Genomic DNA, 12000 nt, shown 5'->3' with positions numbered 1-12000 from the left:
GTAAGGCTCTTGTGTGAGACGAATCATTGCCTATTCAACTTCAATACCGTCTGCAATTTGGGATAGAGCCTATGTGTGCCCAGATATTTTTTCTTTGGTCTACAATTTCTTACATTTTTGTGGACTTAGTGTCACACATCAGTAGTTAAGGACTTTGAGGCAACTGGGCAGGAGCCCTTACAACCATTTAAAGGCAGCTGTCACCTCATAATTAATATTTCTACGTCGGACAGTGTTTGAAAAACCAATGGTTAGTCTCTATGGTCTTCCCTGCTTCTGTGCAGGGAGTGAACTAGGCAAGACCATAGAGACGAACTGTCGGTTTTCAAACACTGTCTGACCAAAGGTGCATGTATATGGCGGAATGATCCCGACATATACTATACTTCATTTGGGTATTGATGAGTTTTTCTCATTTTACCTATTTATTTTTACATATGCGTCATTTAAAAAAAATGATCTATTTCCTCTCAAAACACGATGAAAGAATTATTGTATTAAAAAAAACTAATGTCGTCCTTTAACCCCTTAAGACCGCAGGACGTACTATGCCGTCCTTATTTTGGTGGCTCTAAACGCCGCAGGACGGCATAGTACGTCCTGGGCGGTCTTCAGCCCCACGTGGCCGGCGGAACATGGCCGCTGCAGATCGCGGTCGGGGGGCATGCCTGGCCCCCCAGGCAGCCCCCCTGTGCCTGGGGACCGCGGTCTGCAGCTTCCGATCGCAGTGACAGGCTGTCACTGCGATCGGTATTTACCATGTGTCAGCCGATTTGAAATCGGCTGACACATGGAGCCGGCCGCATTCTTCTGCAGCAGATCGCGGTCGGGGGACATGCCTGGCCCCCCAGGCAGCCCCCCTGGGGTCAGTGACCGCGATCTGAACTGTCAGGCTGCAGTCTGATCACACTGACAGGCTGCCATAGCCTGTCAGTGCGATCAGTGTTACTATGTGTCAGCCCATTGGCTGACACATGTAACTGCAGCCATTAGCCCCCTACAGATCGCGGTGGGGGCATGCCTGTACCTCCCAGGCATCCCCCTGTGTCCAATTACCGTGATCTGTAGGAGGTGATCACAGTGACAGCCAGTCACTGTGATCACTGTTAGTATGTGTCAGCCAATGATCTCAGATCACTGGCTGACACATTGTCTCTGCCCCTCTCCTCACCTCACTTCGATCTGAGAGAGAGAGGCAGAGAGATCGTGGTTTTTGCAGCTCCTGTGGAAAAAGAAAGTTTAAAATTTTTTTCCAAGTTTTAAAATTTATATTTTATTTAACCCTTTCAGTGCTGATCACAGCATATTACTGTGATCAACCTGATTAGGGTATTTATTTATTATTATTTTTTTGGATCAAAAAAAAATTATTTCTAATTTTTTTTGATCCTTTGTGTCAGTCGCAGCAACCCAAATCTCCATTACCCTTTCCCCGCTGCCGTGATCACTATACTGTACAGTATATCTGCTGTACAGTACTGTATCAGTGATCACTGTGATCAGAGGGCTCTCTGATCAGACTGACCTTTTTTAGGGTTATTTTTACATATCAAAAAATAACCCTTTCAGTTTTAAAAACTTTTGTGGGTCAAAAAAATTATTTCTAATTTTTTTTGATCCTTTGTGTCAGTCGCAGCAACCCAAATCTCCATTACCCTTTCCCCGCTGCCGTGATCACTATACTGTACAGTATATCTGCTGTACAGTACTGTATCAGTGATCAGAGGGCTCTCTGATCAGACTGACTTTTTTTTAGGGTTATTTTTATAGATCTGAAAATAACCCTTTCAGTGTACTGATTGCAGCTGCCTATACTGTGATCAGTACATTTATATTATTTTTTGAGGGCGGGTAGTAGGTGTTAGGCAGGTAGATAATTAATTACCCACTTTAGTATATAAATTAATTAATTTGTCCCCCTAGAATGGCACGTCGCTACTCAGCCGAGGAGGCGTATGCCATTCTGGCAGGCAGTGATAGTGACACTCTGCAAGACAGTGACACTATCACTGCCTCTGACATTGAGCCTCTGAGTGAGACCTCAAGTGATGGTGCCCCACCACCACTCACAAGAGGACGCTCAGCAAGCCCAATGCCAGGCGGAGACTGGGTGCCTCCAAATATGATGGCCCCAGAAATACCGCCGTTCACTGTTACACCTGGCATCACTGTAACAGTGGACGACTGCGAGCCAATTTGTTTTTTTGAGCTCTTTATGTCAGACGATATATTTGAGCTCATGGCTCAGCAAACGAATTTGTTTGCTATGCAGTATCTCTCTGCACATCCGGGGTCCCATCATGGTCGCAGGAATATGTGGAGACCCACGGATGTCGCAGAGATGAAGCGGTTTTGGGCTTTAACCCTAATGATGGGTATTGTAAAAAAGCCCAGTATCAGGTCCTACTGGAGCAAGCAACGTATCCTGGCTACACCTCTTTTCCCTGAGGTTATGTTGAGGGATCGCTACCTGCAACTGCTGCGATTCCTTCATTTTAATGATAACTCGCTGTGTCCCCCTAGAAACGACCCACTGTTTGACAGGCTATATAAAATTCGGCCCTTTATTCAACTCCTGTCAGACAAATTTTCTGAAAATTATGTCCCCGATAAAGATATTTCAATTGACGAGTCCCTTATGAAATTTAAAGGTCGACTGCTATTTAAGCAATATATTCCATCGAAGCGGTCCCGATATGGCGTTAAATTTTATAAATTATGTGAATCCTGTACTGGTTACACATGGGCGTTTCGCATTTACCAGAGGAAGGATAGCCATCTTGACCCACCAGGATGCCCTGATTCTGTGGGTACAAGTGGCAAGATTGTTTGGGATCTAATCCTTCCCTTGTTGAATAAGGGATATAGGCTATGGGTTGACAATTATTATACCAGTATAGAATTATTTAAAAATTTATATTGTTTTGAAACCCTAGCCTGTGGCACAGTGAGGAAGAATCGCAGGGGTTTCCCCCAAGCCCTGGCAAGTGGCAGAAGCAGTAGAGGTTCCTCTTCAGCTCTCCGCCAGGATGAGTTGCTTGCTCTTCGCTTCAGAGATAGGAAAGATGTATACATGCTGTCTACGATGCATGACGAAAGTACAGTGCCAGTGTCTGTGAGAGGTAGCACTGAGCATCTGGAAAAGCCGAAGTGCATTGTAGACTACAGCAAGTTTATGGGGGGAGTAGACTTGGCTGACCAATGCATACAGCCCTATCTGGTGAACCGAAAAACTAGGACCTGGTACAAGAAAATTGCAATCTACGTGAGCCAGATTGCAATTTTCAATGCCCATGTCCTCTATACAAAAGAGGTCATAGGTAGGCCCTGCCCTTTCCTCGAATTCACATTAAGCATTTTGTCCCGTATGTTATTTACCCAGCCCCCCAATCCCACTTTGGAATCAGGAGATCTCCAAAGACTTTGTGGCAAACACTTCCCTTCCCGAATCCCATCCACCCCTAGTAAAAAAGCTCCCCAAAAAAAGTGCCGTGTTTGCTACAAGAAAGGAGTCCGAAAGGACTCCAGTTTTTATTGTCCAACCTGCCCATCTCTACCCGCCCTCTGCATAACAGACTGTTTCAAAGTCTACCATACAGAGCTGAATTTCTGAATCACTCTGTATGGGACTTTGGCAGTTTGTTTGCTTGATTTACCTGGATTTCTGACCTCGGCTTGTCCTGACTATGCTTTGTTAGCTGCCTGTACCGACCCATTGGCTTGTTTTACCGACTACTCTGAATTCTGGATTCCCCTGACCTTGGCCTGTCCCTGTTTACGCTAGCCATTCTAAAGTGGCTACACCAAACAACTCAAAATACTACATTTGTAGTACTTGAAATGTGACTTCCCAATAAAAAACTGATCACAGGGTTAATGCTGTGATTAGCACTGAAAGGGTTACAAAAAATAGTTTTTTTTTTTCGTTTATTTTACTTCTCAAACTTTTCGCACAGTGACTCTCTATGTGATATCAAAGATCTATCTGCCTCTCTCTGCCTTCACATCAAAGTGTATGTGGGGTACTGTTCTATTCATGTGATATAATAAAAACCTGGAAACATGGTACATGTAGGTACTGTTATATTCAAAAGACAGTGTTAAATCAAAATACTAAGTCTCTAGTGCACTAACTAATATCAGGATTATGACATTTCCAGTGAAAATGCTATTTATCTGATTAAAAAGACAAAAATCAAAGTAGAAATCACTACATGGGCCCAGCATTTCTGTTAAAATGGCTAGACCTAACATCTCAAATTATGCCATTTGTTATACTCTGGGGTGCCTACTTTTGAAAATGGTTTGCCATAACGGTGGGAATGTTATTACCCAGGCTGCCATACTCTCTGAAAAGCTACATAGGCCCAGAAAATAATATTGGCAAACTTACAAGCTGAAAGGGCATCTAATATATTTCGCCCTGTGACTTATCAGTAAAATCTGAAATAATAGTACGTGGGGGTACCGTTATATTCAGAAGACAGTGTTAAATCAAAATACCAAGTCTCTAGTGCACTAACTAATATCTGTATTATGACATTTCCAGTGAAAATGCTATTTATCTGATTAAAAAGACAAAAATCAAAGTAGAAATCGCTACATGGGCCCAGCATTTCTGTTAAAATGGCTAGACCTAACATCTCAAATTATGCCATTTGTTATACTCTGGGGTGCCTACTTTTGAAAATGGTTTGCCATAACGGTGGGAATGTTATTACCCAGGCTGCCATGCTCTCTCAAAGGCGAGATAGACCCAGAAAATCACTTTGTTAAATTGCCAACTTTGAAAAGGACATCTAATATTTTTGTCCCCATGACTTCCCCCCCAAAACAGAGAATCTAGTACATGGGGGTACTGTTACATTCAGGAGACAATGTTAAATACAAATAGTGAGGCTTTGTTGCAATAACTCATATCAGGAATATGAAATGTCCTGTGAAAATGGAGTTCATGTGCGTGAAAAAGCACAAATAAAGCTATAACCCCTATGTGGGCCCTTCATTTCTGATAAAGTGGTTAGACCAAACATCTTGCAATGCACCATTTCTTATACTCTGGGTTGCCTACTTTTGAAAATGGTATGCCATAATAGTGGAAATGTTATTACCCAGGCTGCCATGCTCTCTCAAATGCGATATAGGCCCAGAAAATCACTTTGCCAAATTTCAATGTAATAAAGCCTAAATGGATAAGCCGTATATATGACCGTGTAACTTTCCAAAACACCATAAAACCTATACATGGGGGGTACCATGGCGCTCGTGAGACCTCACTGAGCAGAACTAGGAGTGTTTCAGGGCAGTAAACTATATACTAACAATAATATTATCAGTGAAAGTACAGATTTTATGTGAAAAATGCAAAAAAAAAACCAAACACTAAATTTGGCTAGGGTTTGTGCCCAAGTGGCTACTAGAAAAGACTGGGCATACCCCATTTTGAATACCCTGGGATGTCTACTTTTTCAAATGGTATGCCATGATGGGGGTAATTTTCATTTCTTGGCTGCCATACGGTCTCAAAGGCAGCCTGGACACTACAAACTAATCTGACAAATTTCAAGGTGAAAAAGCATAAATGGATAAGCCGTGTATATATGACCCTGAAACTTTCCAAAACCCCATAAAACCTATACATGGGGGGTACCATGGCGCTCGTGAGACCTCACTGAGCAGAACTAGGAGTGTTTCAGGGCAGTAAACTATATACTAACAATAATATTATCAGTGAAAGTACAGATTTTATGTGAAAAATGCAAAAAAAAAAAAAAAAAACCACTAAATTTGGCTAGGGTTTGTGCTCAAGTGGCTACTAGAAAAGACTGGGCATACCCCATTTTGAATACCCTGGGATGTCTACTTTTTCAAATGGTATGCCATGATGGGGGTAATTTTCATTTCTTGGCTGCCATACGGTCTCAAAGGCAGCCTGGACACTGCAAACTAATCTGACAAATTTCAAGGTGAAAAAGCATAAATGGATAAGCCGTATATATGACCCTGAAACTTTCCAAAACCCCATAAAACCTATACATGGGGGGTACCATGGCGCTCGTGAGACCTCACTGAGCAGAACTAGGAGTGTTTCAGGGCAGTAAACTATATACTAACAATAATATTATCAGTGAAAGTACAGATTTTATGTGAAAAATGCAAAAAAAAAAAAAAAAAAACACTAAATTTGGCTAGGGTTTGTGCTCAAGTGGCTACTAGAAAAGACTGGGCATACCCCATTTTGAATACCCTGGGATGTCTACTTTTTCAAATGGTATGCCATGATGGGGGTAATTTTCATTTCTGGGCTGCCATACGGTCTAAAAGGCAGCCTAGGTCACTCAAACCAATCTGTCAAATTTCTATGCAGAAAATAAAATAATGGACAAGTCGTATATTTGACCCTGTAACTTTCCAAAACCCCATAAAACCTATACATGGGGGGTATTGTTTTACTCGTGAGACATTTCTGAATACAAATATGTATGTTTTATTGCAGGAAAACCGAATAGTATTCTGACATTAACAGTTAAATTGCCATGCTGAAATTGAAAAATAACAAGATTTCATAATTTTTTCAAGTTTTTTAGATTTTATTCATATAAAATGGAGTTCCATACATGAATGTTTGATATTAAATGAAAGCCCTGTTTCCCCTGAACAAAATGATATATAATAAGTGTGGGTGCACTTAGTATGAAAGAGGTAAATTATTGTTGAACAGACATATAGTAAAATTCTGTGGTTTGTTTACATTTTTTTTGGATCACAACTTGTACATTTGGCTGCGGTCTTAAGGGGTTAAATCACTGTGGACTTAGTAGGTTTTTTTTTTTTTTTTGTTTTTTTTTACATCATCAATTCCTTAGTAAAAAAGGTGTTCAGTGATTCCTTTTTTGGCTTCATTTTGCATATGTAATCCCTCTGAAAAATACTGGGGGTTAATTCTCTGCAAAGGCCTTCAGATTCTTCATATTGATCTCAACGTGGAGTTTTTCTATATAGACCTAGATTTGTGCCAAGAGATATTGTCAATCTGAAAGAGGAAATGGCCTTACTAAAATTGTTCCAATAAGCTGGCTTGTTCTGTTCTATTCTGAAGGGTAATCCAACCAAAAGCATTGCTTTTGAATGGAGTAACCCTTGCTGGAATGCCCCCCCCCCCCCCCCACACCCATCCCCCCCCATAAAAAAAAAGCTAAATTACACTGTGGAAATGCTTCCACTGCATTTGCTGGTGACGTCACAACCATAGCCCCCCAACACTTGTTTTGAGGATAGTTGTAAGGTTGCATGTGTGGGATGCTGTTGTGATGTCGTGTTCCTGCACGTCAATGTGCTGTTAGAATACTTTTACATGGGTGCGATCTAATGGTGTATGTGTGTGTGTACATGCGCAAGGAGGCTGTATCAAAGATCTCCCCAGCCAGAGCATGCCTAAGTGGTCTGTCTGCCCCTTCAGAGAACCCAGCAGCATGCCTTGATCCCCTACAGCTTAAACTTGACATTTAACATGAGGGTGGAGGGGTGGGGGGGAGACAAAAAGTTACAGAAATATTCTTGTTCTGATGTTATTTCTAGAGGCAGACACCTTTATCGAAGGCAAAATAATCTAAGGCAAGGTAATTTGCAGAATATCTTCATTTGGTTCAAGTGATCTTCCTAATATTAATCACATTTAGTATTTATGAGAAGTGGTGACTCTTTTGCTTAATAATTAACTAGGAATCATGGGAAATTTTAAAAAGGGAGTTGCAAACATTAGGCTAGAATTGTAAAGGGGAAATTGTAGAGCTGAGAAATTCCCACTATGTTGGTTTAGTTTATAGATTCTACTTTGTCTACTGTGCCTCTTTAATTAATCGAAACTATGTATTTTTTTTTTTTTTTAAGGGGCCATGAATGGCTTCATTCATGCTTGAATGACGGGGGGAGAATGAATTCATTCATTTTCCCAAAGACCCTTTTCTGTATTTCTAAATATCCTTTTCTGAACTTGCTTGAGAGTATATCTGACTTCTCCTAGAAAGCAATAAGTTTAATATTTAAAAAGCAATTTTCATTGACTTAATTGCCTTTACAACATAAAAGAGAACCTCTTTTTTTTTTTTTAAACCAAATTTGTTCTGAGAATATACGGAGCCCCAAATGCAAAAAAATACAGAAGGTTTACCATTACCTCTACCTAAAGGACTTGATTGATTGTATATAACCTGGAAACCGTTATTATGACAGTTAATTTTACTGATGTGTTTCTCAAAGTATTGCCTTGGTAACCTATAATAAACCTGTAGTATCTTGCAGTCATTTTTGTGAATGCAAGAATTGCAGATATTCATATCCCAGAATAATAGAATAACTCAGATTGCTTATAATCCACTAACTAGTTTAGAATAAACAATGCAAAATAAATGTATATGTTTCTGGTAAGTCACCCCCCTGAAGAGATCATATTGTCCTATAACTAATTCTTATATCGGTAAATATTTTGTAGCAGCTGAGCTGCCATGGCTGGGATCTTGGATAGTAAGCTAGTCTAGAGCTGTGATCCAACTTTTTGTGCCTTTATATTTTGTTGCACCGTCACCTGGTTTGAAGTCCCAGTCCCCCCACCTACTCTAAATACTCTATAGCAGTGTTTCTCAAATGGGTCCTTAAGAACCACCAACAGTCAAGGTTTTGTCAGTACCTCCATTGGTATAAAACAGGGGAATACAGGGAGTGCAGAATTATTAGGCAAGTTGTATTTTTGAGGATTAATTTTATTATTGAACAACAACCATGTTCTCAATGAACCCAAAAAACTCATTAATATCAAAGCTGAATATTTTTGGAAGTAGTTTTTAGTTTGTTTTTAGTTTTAGCTATTTTAGGGGGATATCTGTGTGTGCAGGTGACTATTACTGTGCATAATTATTAGGCAACTTAACAAAAAACAAATATATACCCATTTCAATTATTTATTTTTACCAGTGAAACCAATATAACATCTCAACATTCACAAATATACATTTCTTGCATTCAAAAACATAACAAAAACAAATCAGTGACCAATATAGCCACCTTTCTTTGCAAGGACACTCAAAAGCCTGCCATCCATGGATTCTGTCAGTGTTTTGATCTGTTCACCATCAACATTGCGTGCAGCAGCAACCACAGCCTCCCAGACACTGTTCAGAGAGGTGTACTGTTTTCCCTCCTTGTAAATCTCACATTTGATGATGGACCACAGGTTCTCAATGGGGTTCAGATCAGGTGAACAAGGAGGCCATGTCATTAGATTTTCTTCTTTTATACCCTTTCTTGCCAGCCACGCTGTGGAGTACTTGGACGCGTGTGATGGAGCATTGTCCTGCATGAAAATCATGTTTTTCTTGAAGGATGCAGACTTCTTCCTGTACCACTGCTTGAAGAAGGTGTCTTCCAGAAACTGGGAGTTGAGCTTGACTCCATCCTCAACCCGAAAAGGCCCCACAAGCTCATCTTTGATGATACCAGCCCAAACCAGTACTCCACCTCCACCTTGCTGGCGTCTGAGTCGGACTGGAGCTCTCTGCCCTTTACCAATCCATCCATCTGGCCCATCAAGACTCACTCTCATTTCATCAGTCCATAAAACCTTAGAAAAACCAGTCTTGAGATATTTCTTGGCCCAGTCTTGACGTTTCAGCTTGTGTGTCTTGTTCAGTGGTGGTCGTCTTTCAGCCTTTCTTACCTTGGCCATGTCTCTGAGTATTGCACACCTTGTGCTTTCGGGCACTCCATTGATGTTGCAGCTCTGAAATATGGCCAAACTGGTGGCAAGTGGCATCTTGGCAGCTGCACGCTTGACTTTTCTCAGTTCATGGGCAGTTATTTTGCGCCTTGGTTTCTCCACACGCTTCTTGCGACCCTGTTGACTATTTTGAATGAAACGCTTGATTGTTCGATGATCACGCTTCAGAAGCTTTGCAATTTTAAGAGTGCTGCATCCCTCTGCAAGATATCTCACTATTTTTGACTTTTCTGAGCCTGTCAAGTCCTTCTTTTGACCCATTTTGCCAAAGGAAAGGAAGTTGCCTAATAATTATGCACACCTGATATAGGGTGTTGATGTCATTAGACCACACCCCTTCTCATTACAGAGATGCACATCACCTAATATGCTTAATTGGTAGTAGGCTTTCGAGCCTATACAGCTTGGAGTAAGACAACATGCATAAAGAGGATGATGTGGTCAAAATACTCATTTGCCTAATAATTCTGCACACAGTGTACATAGATCCTGGATTGTTGGTGGGCCATGAGGACTGGTTTGGAAACCACCACTCTATAGCCATTCCAATAGCCTTAAAACGGTACAGTGTCCCAACTGTTACGTCCTACTTATTTCTCTTTTGTGCCTTTCTCCTTTTCAGATGACCAGTCCCTTTCTGCACATTGGAGCTGTGGTTGGAGTCTCTGCATTTGCTTGGGTCGTAGCTGGATATTACTGGGGCACTAGCAGCAAAGGTACAATCTGTCAGCCAGTATAAAATCCAGTTTTTTTTTTTTTTTTAAATGGGAAAAGAAAATAAGGAATCTAGAAATATTAATGAAATAGTAGACTGCAAATGTTTCTTGCATAATCAAAAATCCAATTCAAGTTATTTTATTACTTATATTTACTGTCTGCCCCTTTGGAGAGTGTGTGATGCCCTCTGGGTTCAGTTCTGAGTCCAGAATGATTAATTAAATGTGTGTATCTGTAGTACCCCAGCCCATTCATTGAGCCCAACTTAACAATAAGGGGTGGTAAGTGGTATTGCACCATTTTCATGAAACACTGAATAGGGCTTAAAAATATTTTAATGTAAAATGCATCTGAAAATGGGTTTTATCACAATTTCCACTGCTATAGTTGTTGCATTTTCATTTCTGAAAAGTATATCTCCCATAACCTTTACTTTTTCCCCTACTACAGTGTTTAAGTGGATCATTTTGACAGTGTTCGCCATTCTCCTGGTTGCCCTGTATATTTCACCTTTATTTATATCATCCCCCTGTATCTTGGAGTCATCAAAACTCCCCTCTAAGCCGAAGATTTATGGACATCGTGGTGCTCCTATGGTAGGGGAATGAAAGGGAAGGATTTAATTTCCTGCTGATGTGAGAAAAGGTGGAAGGGTTTAGGTGAAAGATGGATGTTTGTTATTGACAGGTGTAATGTTCTCTTTCAGATGGCTCCAGAAAATACAATGATGTCATTTGATAAGCTGGTGGCAGCTGGTGCCGATGTGTTTGAGACTGATGTCATGGTGAGGTAAGAATGCAAATGAACAATATCTAAACCCTTTTGCACAAACAACAATTGTCCTTCACAATGCCTCACATGTCTCCTTAGTTTGGATGGAATTCCTTTTCTGATGCACGATAGTACCTTACAGCGCACTACAAATGTGAAAAATGTGTTTCCAAACCAAGAGAAAGAAAACAGCTCAAACTTCACCTGGAGTGATCTTCAACAGCTCAATGCTGGGGAATGGTTTTTGCAGGTAATCACATTTAACATCCTTTCCTCATTGAAAATACTCATGTACTTTTCTATATATTGGACATCGGTTCCACCTTCTTTAGCTTGAACACTTGTTTCTCTTTGCATGGATACTTTTTCAACCCATGCGTTCTTCAAAAAGCCAAAAGCTTCCCCATATCTTTCGTTGTTGACTGTTGATTTGGTATCCAATTACAGAAGAATCCATTCCATACGCTGGGGTCACTGAGTGAGCTTGACATTCAGGAGGTGAAAAAACAGAAAATTCCCTCTTTGGAAAATCTTCTGAATGCAGCGGAGAAGAACAACATCTCAATCCTATTTGATCTCCGTCAACCCCCTGATGGACATCCATTCAATGAGACTTATGTCAATGTTACATTAAAAACCATCTTAAACTCAAAGATTCGTCCAGAACTAGTGAGTGTTAAGTTGTCTGTCTCTTCATTCCTTGCACAATACTCATTTCTCTGCAGAAAAAATACGGTCTC

General features: G+C 40.6%; 1 protein-coding gene across 3 annotated transcripts in view; it reads left to right on the top strand.

Moving 5' to 3' along the window:
* Positions 1–12000, top strand: part of GDPD2 (glycerophosphodiester phosphodiesterase domain containing 2) — a 71483-nt gene that overhangs the window by 51674 nt on the left and 7809 nt on the right. For all 3 annotated transcript variants that reach the window (XM_063432187.1, XM_063432186.1, XM_063432188.1), the window contains 5 exons: positions 10395–10488; positions 10940–11085; positions 11196–11278; positions 11360–11510; positions 11708–11929. In XM_063432187.1, the coding sequence (XP_063288257.1) occupies positions 10395–10488; positions 10940–11085; positions 11196–11278; positions 11360–11510; positions 11708–11929 (696 nt within the window). The remainder of the gene's footprint in view (positions 1–10394; positions 10489–10939; positions 11086–11195; positions 11279–11359; positions 11511–11707; positions 11930–12000) is intronic.

Source organism: Pelobates fuscus, chromosome 9, assembly GCF_036172605.1.
Source record: "Pelobates fuscus isolate aPelFus1 chromosome 9, aPelFus1.pri, whole genome shotgun sequence".
NCBI classification, from domain to species: domain Eukaryota; kingdom Metazoa; phylum Chordata; class Amphibia; order Anura; family Pelobatidae; genus Pelobates; species Pelobates fuscus.
Note: the sequence above shows the minus strand (reverse complement) of the source record. Positions and strands in the feature narration are given on the sequence as shown.